This window comes from Saccostrea echinata, unplaced genomic scaffold (genome assembly GCF_033153115.1).
Source record: "Saccostrea echinata isolate AGI-Se365-2 ecotype Australia unplaced genomic scaffold, CSIRO_AGI_Sech_v1 ptg000081l, whole genome shotgun sequence".
Taxonomy (NCBI): domain Eukaryota; kingdom Metazoa; phylum Mollusca; class Bivalvia; order Ostreida; family Ostreidae; genus Saccostrea; species Saccostrea echinata.
In genome coordinates, this window is record NW_026889830.1 from 2,001,296 (window position 1) to 2,010,444 (window position 9,149).

Sequence of the window (9,149 nt, forward strand, 5' to 3'; positions counted from 1 at the left end):
GTATGTATTCATGTTCCAAATAAAATATATTGCTTTTGAACTTTTACGACTTAATTCTTTAAGTCAAGAATCAAATACTCTAGAAAGAAATTCTAGTTGTTGAAATACTTACCAGTCTCATTTTATAACTTGAACATCTTACAACAGTTAAATTACCCATGTCCTAAAAAAATAAAACTGCTGATGAAGATAAATCAGTGAAATAGAGGACAATGTATATGTAACTACAAAATTTGCTTCGACGATTTTGTATGAAGGGTAACCACAATCTATGATTACGTGATTTTCATCGGGTTCTCGGATATTGTCCGAAGTGAAGTCGGATTCATTTTACTAAATTTAAAATTCAGCTCTCTGCATCAGTAATTTATCAGTAACAGTCGGAAATTATGATTTACACACTCACCCAAATACCAAATATCTCTCCTGCTACCAGCATATGGTGCTGAGAATCGTCGCAAAGTGGGGGTATCAAATACTATCAATCAGCCACCTGGCATCATACTTGCTGTAGTTCCTCTGTGGAAGCCATTCATGGTGTAGCTTACACTAAATCTTATAGGGTATTTTCAAATCTTGAAATACCATGACTTCTTAAATAAATCACCCGAGATGACAAAGGATTAAGTATATTCTATGTTATTGTATTTTCCTAATCTATCTGATATAATTGAAATATGCAAGATGAAGAGCAATACACCATGAAGGTTAAATCCTCTTTCCAGTGACTGTTTTGGTATAGGTTTTTGGACTGATTATTTTATTATTACAGAACTGTGTTACAATAGGACGTATGATAAAGAGTAGGGGTTTTTATTAAGTTAGGGTCTCTAACCTTTCTATAAGCTTTGTTTTGCCCACCGTGTCAGGCAATTTTTAATCGTAAATATTATTTTGGCAAAGCTATGTAGTTTATATCTTTGTTTTGACACTTTTGCTCCCTTAATGTGTTTTTCCCTTTGTCATTCGTCGAATATCTTGTTAAATCTTTTAACCATAACTCTTTCTGCTATAAAACATTCTGTGAATATTTCATATAACATTTAAGAAAGCTTAATTACATGATTACTACTAAATTTGTTTTTATTTTGCATTTAGAAATACAGACATCAATTAAAACATCCGAATTAAGACGACGATTGGATGTTTTAATTACTTCTTTGTCATCAGATCATTAGATGATCGCTTAAACCGACTGTTTCATTTCTAGCAATAATTGCTTGGTCTACCACAACCTTCTTTTCAAGTCTTGGATGATATTTATTAACTGCTGTCAAAAATGATTTCTAAACTTATGAAAATTCTTTGGTGAATCTTATACTCTTTTTACCAGTTATTTATTTTTAAGTAGGTTTTGTAGGAGTACTTGACATATTGCTGAAGTATAATAATAGCTTAATCATTAAATTTTTTAACAAAATAACAACAACAACAAAATGGGATAAAGCAAGGCAAAACTGTTCAACTCTTAATGTATTTTTAATTGAAGACTGAACTATGTTAACTTTTTTCTGGTTAAGTTATTAATTTTCTATTGAATCAAAGTTCATTCTCAACTTTTGGACACGGAAATGGAATGGCGTCTCTTGCAAACGTGCAAAAGCCATTACTGCATGTGTCAAAAAATGTTAATTTGCAAGTCGCTCTATTAATTACGTCTTGTGATCGTTTCATTATTACTGATTATTATATTAAACCAAAAAGTTTGATAAATGAGTAGGGCAACCCGAAAATCTGTATAAATGAACACCGAACAGACTTGTCTGATTATCATAATTATTGAAAGGTTAAATTAAGAAATTAGACTTAAGACTCTTTATGCAAGCGAAAGATCTAACAAAGAATTGCCATCCTGTTAATAAATGCTAGGTCTATCTCATAAATTACAAAGAGTTAAATTCTTGTAACTAAAACTTTCCCTATACGTAAAAAGAAATGATTTTATTTTGTTTGAAAGAATTTCACGTCTAATTCTTTATCAAATGCATTCTTTAGGAAACACGTCCTTTAATCTTATAATGCTTGCTTGAAAATACTCTTAATTCTTGCTTATTAAAGTTGTTTTTATAATTATCTTATGCTGTCTAACTAGTCTGGAAAAATAAAAGCCACTGTCATATTCTGTCATATTAATTATACCCACTAATCTGTGGAGTACTTATGGAAACATAAAACAGACTTCCTTATATCTGGACACTGGTCGTTCTTAGACTGCTACCATCAATTATTTTGGCCATGTTCTGTCATTCCAGCTCATTAATATTTCTGTACATTCAATTAATAAAAAATGGAATATTGGCATCGTACTTGTCACGTCAAGGTTATTGAATTTTAATCATTTGAATGAACATATATTAATAATTATGACTCAGAAATTAATATCCCTTGAATTATAACACTCCGTCGTTTCCACTGGAAATTCAAAAAATCATCATTACTTAATTTTCTTTGTGTATAGGGCGGAGCCCTAACATATTGATCTTCAACAATATATTGATTATAAATACGAGTTCTTCGACATGGTTTTGATAAGATGATAGATTAGGTCACTAATTTTTAATGTTGTTATATTGCCAATAAAACAATTGCACTTGACAAAGAAAATGTACATATTTCAGAAAATTATTTGTGTAACTATTTATTTAACGGTATAAATTCTTGTTTCTACGACTAAATTAAAAAAAGGAGATGAAACTGTTATTGTATATTTTTTATTGTTCAAATTAGTTTTACATGTACTTATGCGAGACTAAAACGTTTTTGATCAACTTCAACGACCCCTAACGTATGTAAAACTCAAACATGTTCGATCTACCTCATCAATATTTATCGATCATGTTTATTTTCTTTATCTAAAACAGAGAGAACAGTTCTATTGTATTTGTAACAAAACAATCAATTCAGGCGATATGTAATAACTGATATGTATCACATCCTCCGTCTAACGATAATGCATTAGAGTTTGACGTGAAATGAATAAATATGCTTCGAATGAATGAATGAGCGTATCCTATACAACAATAATGTGTTCTTACTTCAAATGGAGTGTAAATAATTAAAGTTAAAACAAAAGAGTGTTAAATGAAAAAAATGTCCATTTCTGTAGTTTACATTTTATTAAAGTAGAAAAACGAAATAAAATATCATTGCTATAAAACACCGTTCATTTTATTATCGGAAGATAAAAATAATGAATATAAATGTCTTAAATCCATGCATTCTTTGTACTCGAGTCCATTAAAAAGAGATGTGGAAGTTTCTTGTCCAGTTGCAAATTCCAACAGTAATTATTGTTAGCTATCCACAGACTACATACGCCATTTACTAGCCGTTAAGGCAATATCAGGACAGATAAAAACAATTATTCTGCTATCATTTTACCATAAAAATGACCATTGATGATTATAGGTAGCCCAAAGTAGGTAACTAGACCCTCGATGGGCAATAGACCTAAATTTGCACCTTGTAAAAAGAAGTAGCAGATCCACACTTTGAAAATATATAAAGAATGTGAAATAGTATTAAAGGACTATTTCTAAACATTTGAAAAAAGTTAAGAACAATACATAATTATGAAAACTAGTGATTTGACTTATGAAATAGAAATATGATTGAAAACAGCTTGTTGTTTTTCAATTGTTGTCATTTTTCCAGTAATGATGATGACGTTTTCATTTTTTACAGCTTACACGACATCCAATTAATCGATGGAATCCGTCCAGACCCTGGCAACCAGGTAAAATTAAAGTATTGCACTTGTTGGGAAGATATTGTTTCTATAAATAGAGTTAAAGTTTTCTCAGTTTTATGTGTATTTGGTACCTTTATTCTGTGATGGTGCATGAAATTCTTCAATTAAACTTGCTAAAATCAGGATATATGCTCTAAATATCCTAAGGTCAAATAGCAACTTATATAAATTATCTATTTATTTACACTTTTATTATTATTATTTTTTCATATATTTAACTGTGTTCTAGGTGTCTCGAGAAATCAACACGTTTCAGGAATAAAAAGTAAGGCGCACGTGCCTGGTATCCAAGGAAGTGTTCCAGCAGATATCCATGTGCTTGGAGACCCTAATGTTGACAAAGTGCTAGGAGTTAGACTATCTACCCCTGAAAATATTTATAATGTTGAACTTCAAAGGGTGAATCATAATTTGTTTCACGAGGATGTTCGATATTTATCAGTATCTGTGGACAAAACAGGAAAAACTATATTCAAGGAAGAATATAAACCAGTAATTATTTTAATCTGACTTTTTCTAAGACCAGTGCATAAAGTTTATTTTATTTTTGTATTGATGTAAAGGATACAAAAAGTGTATATATAATGCATAAACATAGTGATGTACCACAAAATGATTTATTCTCGGTCGTGGTTTTAGAATGAGAGGAACATCTGCATGAAAAATGTCTTTTAAAAATACAGTCAGAAGTTGCCAATTCTACTTCTTAATTGATTGTTCATGTATTTTACAGGTTGATTTACATAAAATAGCCAAATCCATGAATTTTTACCACGACATTAATTCAGGAACTTTTTTAAACATCCGATCTCATCGCCTTGGTGGATCTACACCCAATCATACCTACGTAGTAAGTAAGGGCCTCCGACAAGGGGGTCCACTTTATACACACACATTCCACATCATATAAGAAATCCCGTTAACTCTCCAGCGTGAGGATGATAAAGAGAGGTCAAAAGGATAATGTACATATCTAACATTAAAAATCGATTTAAATTATTTAAGTATGGCCATAAATAGAATATTTGACAAAAATAATCACCGTCGCCCGATTTTTGTAGGAATTCCTAGAGCTGCGGAGTTGATTTATGTTGATGTGAGCTATTTTAAATCGACCACTGTTTATAATGACAGTGAGAGCACCATACGCTTTGTGTAATTTCGTTAGACGTACCAGTGTCCTATAAAATATTTACAAGCATAATACATAATTTGTCATTTTAGACACGCACTTTATGCCTCTCTTCTGTATTCGCTTCACACTTCTGCGAAGGAAACCCTTCCGAATATTATTCAGATAGCGTCTTATTTGCAATGGAATATGAAATAAAATTTCATAATGTTCTTGTAGGAAGGAGTGTTGTTTGACGAACTAATGGTTGCACCTCCAAATGCCGGACGACGCCACAAGAGAGATTTGTTTGCAGTCAAACACACATTGTGGAAAAAGGATAAAGAAGACTCTGAATTCGGATATGATACTTTAAATGGTGATTTGCATTTTTACTCAGAACACATTATTACCAACCATCAAACACCCAACCTCAACACTCGAAATGTCAAATGTCTAAAATGAACATTTATACTTGAAAGTAAGAGCTTTCCAGGGTCAGATTCACACATATGCAATATCCTTGCTCATTGTAAAACTTTATTTATTTCAGTTCCTGATTATGTTGACAAACTAAAAGTACATGTACAAGAGAAAACCAAACAGCAAAAAAGTCATCGACGAAAAAAGAGACAGTACAGATCTCCGAGGATAGAACCAGAATTACTGTTGTTTGTAGATCATGCACTCTTCCGAGCCTTTGAAGGAGACTCGAATGAATTACTGGAATATCTACTTCATTTCTGGCATGCAGTAAGTATATCATCTATTCGTGTTCTGATTGAGTAAATTCATATTTTATTTCTAAACAAACCTTCAAGGCATAACAAAAACTGTAGCGTTTAATCTCATATTTCAGGTAAATTGGAAGTATTTGACAATCACTTTAGCAGGACAATGGCCTGTTATCGATTTGAAAATCAGGGAAATTGGTGTTTTTAAAGAACCAAATGCTCAACCATTCATCGAGAACAGTCGTATATACAAAGGGAGTAAGCTTTTCTCCTTGTATGATGCCATGGATAGTCTGCAGAAATGGTTGATACGATACGAGAATGTTTTACCTGTACACGATATCACATTTTTGCAAACTGGGTAAGAAAATTAAACTTGCTAGTGTTTTCTAAAGGACATTCATTTTACATGCTCAAAGTGAAAACTCCGAAATAAATTAAAATAATTGTATAAGAATAACTAATTTTTTTAAAAGATGGATTTACTTAAATCAATAATTGGAAAACTGACTTTTTGTATTTTAAAAAAGTTAATTTTAAGGAGGCTGGGGGGTCAACAAATTAACCATCAGATATAACTTAATTTTTTAGATATGATATCTTAAGCTGTCAACTATCATTTGGCAAACAAAAATTTCATACATTTTAGTTTCAAAATTTGATCATTTTTGTATATCTTTATATGGAGCTCTTCTTTTAAAGGAGATCAATATAGTCTGAAAATGGCCACAACCACCCAGCCCTCTTAAGTGTAGTTTGTGGTTAATAACTGTATTCATATATACATATTTATTCTTTAACAGAGAAAACGCTTGTCGTAAAGTCAAGCACCGCGATACCATTACTCCATTCAGTCCAAACGTTTTGACAGCCATTAGACAAGGAATGCCTATCTCATCCATGGATGGACCGAAAGACTCTAATGAATGTGTTAAAGGAACTGCAGGTAAATTCTATACTCAAAAAGAAACAGATGTCAGAATCTTCTTAATTTCTAAAACTATGCTTAAAACATCCCCCATGAAATACATTATCAATATTTATCACGAGGTAGAGACCACCCGGAAAAAATCATTAACTACTTGCCTACTTTCCAGGTGTGGCCTATGTTAGAGGAGCATGCCTGTCGGCTCCATTGTTACGTGGCAGTGCCTTCAATTTTGGTATTGGGGAAGCTTCTACCAGTTTCAACGGAGTCATCATAGCAGCACACGAAGTTGGGCACCTGTAAGTATAAACATTTAATGACCTTTCTTTATTTTTCTTAACTCTGACTTCATTTTATTCGGAAATACATAAGTTTATCTTTGCAATGTATTTTTTAGTCTGGGGGCTTACCATGATGGGGAGTCCGAGGCCAGCACTTGTTCCTCTTCCTCTGGATTCATCATGAGCTACACAAGAGATGATTCGTTTAAATTTAGCAGATTCTCAGAATGCTCAATTCGAAGTTTCCAGAATTTTCTCAGAATGGACAGATCTTCGTGCTTAATGCAGAGATCCAGTAAAGAAAGTTTACAATTTCCAACCACTTTTCCTGGAAAATACATGACATTACACGAACAGTGTAGACGTTTTACTGGAGGTCCACCTTGTGAAGTAATTCAGATTCATCTAATCATGGTCCTATAAAATGTCAATATACAGAATCTTTAATAAAATAATTTTTAAGATTTTATTAATTCATATATAAAAGATAATACTGAAAAAAATCTCATCGTATATTACATGAGATGTGAAATAAAGTGATGAATATTATTTTGCAGGAGGGACCAAAACAGTGTGAACATTTATGCTGTGATGATCGTCAGGGAGAATGGAGATACACGCGATCCGAGCCTGCAGTAGACGGTACAGCGTGTGGCAAGGCAAATGTAAGTTTGCAAAAAACGTCGACTTTTTAGATTCATTTTAGAATACATATAGTAGATAATTTTGAAGTTAACAAAAAATTAAATGTAATTCAGTTATAAATGCCATACTAATGTATATATTCCTATTTCTTCTCTTTAGGTTTGTCTAAATGGTCAATGTGTAGCGCTGGAATCCATTGGTTAACGGTTGAGGTAACTCATTTTGATACTTTGTATTCCAAGGAATTCAAACTTACCTTTATACATATAATCATTTTAATTCATGACAATTAATGTTAATTTCAACTTTTTAATATTTCTAATCGAAAAAATTGTTTGTTTTTTTTTTTCTCCAGGGTTTTAATTTAAAATTGTGGTGACATTCTACAAAATAGTGCTCCAGGCCATGTTGATACTAGTCTTGGAAAGTGAAGGATCATCGTCTCATTATTTCAGAGGATTTCATGATTTTTAATTATGAAAACATGTGCAATTTTCCTTCAGGATTACAGATCTTCAAGCATAGGCCTTTGGTTACTCAAGACACTTTTTAAGAGAGTGATATGAGATCCACCGGTTTGTGTTTGCCTGTCAAGAATGCTTCACTTTCAGACGAACTAACGTTCTCTACTTCATTTATTCGTGTAAATTCTAGCTATTGAAATTCTGCATGGATATTTATAGTGGAATTATTGAATTTCATCAGATAGACGATGTACTGGTGTTTATTTGATGGGTTAAGTCACTTTCAACTTACTGTGTGCCAAAGAATGCGATATTTACTGCTTCACTGTATGATTTAAATGTGTTCGTGCAAAAACGTGGTACCATTTAAGTAATTCAAAAATTTTGTTTAGGTATTTGATAATATATTTTGCAGTGAATGACACGGCTTAGGTTTCCTACTATGTTGAAAATATCATTTATTATATTGTGTGTATATACATACCACTAATTTACTAATATCCCCATGCAAAAAAATATACTGTGGTTTTTTAAAACACATACATTAAGAGAAACATTCTTTTATATTACTTTTATGAAAACTTTATGAAATTTTATCTTTAAAAAAAATTTAATTTTTTTCATAACCTCATGAGACAATATTTATAAAAAGATGATTTGCATTTATTCGTGTCTATCACAGGTAAAATGTTCACTTGATTGTCTTAAAAATACATTATTTGTTATTCTGAACTGACCTTTCCATTAGCTAACAGGCACCTGTGATTAATTTGTTCGAGACAGTAACGAAATATTTTGTCACGATTAAGTAACTCCTCGACAGGACAATGTTAAGAGAAAAAAAAAATCAATCGATTCACATTATGACAATTGTCACATTTCAATGCTTATTTATTATCTGTTATACTTTGTTTACAATGGTGATGTAAAAAATAAAACTTAAAATTGAAAATGTTGTTGTCATTCTGGATGAGATGTTTAATAGATTGACATAAGAGTTTTTCTTTTTTTAAACGAAATGCACCCAATTTACATAGTAAATCTGAACTAGTGCAAATTAAGCTTGGAATAAATGTATTTTTTTTCTTTTTGCCAAAGAATCTGGACTCAAAAACACATTCAATCAAAAAAAAAAAAGATTACAACACTTGTAAAAGTATATATAATATCCTACTTCAACAAAGTCTATATATATCTATCAGAAAATGAAAATATGCATCAAAACGAATTATTTA

General features: G+C 31.5%; 1 protein-coding gene across 2 annotated transcripts in view; it reads left to right on the top strand.

The window, feature by feature from the left end:
* The window catches only part of LOC133176748 (A disintegrin and metalloproteinase with thrombospondin motifs like), a 31,380-nt gene extending 22,520 nt beyond the window's left edge, over window positions 1–8,860 (top strand). For both annotated transcript variants that reach the window (XM_061311820.1, XM_061311819.1), the window contains exons 3-14: window positions 3,685–3,736; window positions 3,981–4,243; window positions 4,485–4,601; window positions 5,103–5,241; window positions 5,416–5,615; window positions 5,722–5,957; window positions 6,400–6,542; window positions 6,694–6,823; window positions 6,922–7,195; window positions 7,363–7,470; window positions 7,610–7,662; window positions 7,806–8,860. In XM_061311820.1, the coding sequence (XP_061167804.1) occupies window positions 3,685–3,736; window positions 3,981–4,243; window positions 4,485–4,601; window positions 5,103–5,241; window positions 5,416–5,615; window positions 5,722–5,957; window positions 6,400–6,542; window positions 6,694–6,823; window positions 6,922–7,195; window positions 7,363–7,470; window positions 7,610–7,654 (1,707 nt within the window). In that variant the 3' untranslated portion in view covers window positions 7,655–7,662; window positions 7,806–8,860. The remainder of the gene's footprint in view (window positions 1–3,684; window positions 3,737–3,980; window positions 4,244–4,484; window positions 4,602–5,102; window positions 5,242–5,415; window positions 5,616–5,721; window positions 5,958–6,399; window positions 6,543–6,693; window positions 6,824–6,921; window positions 7,196–7,362; window positions 7,471–7,609; window positions 7,663–7,805) is intronic.
* Window positions 8,861–9,149: the final 289 nt, after the last annotated feature.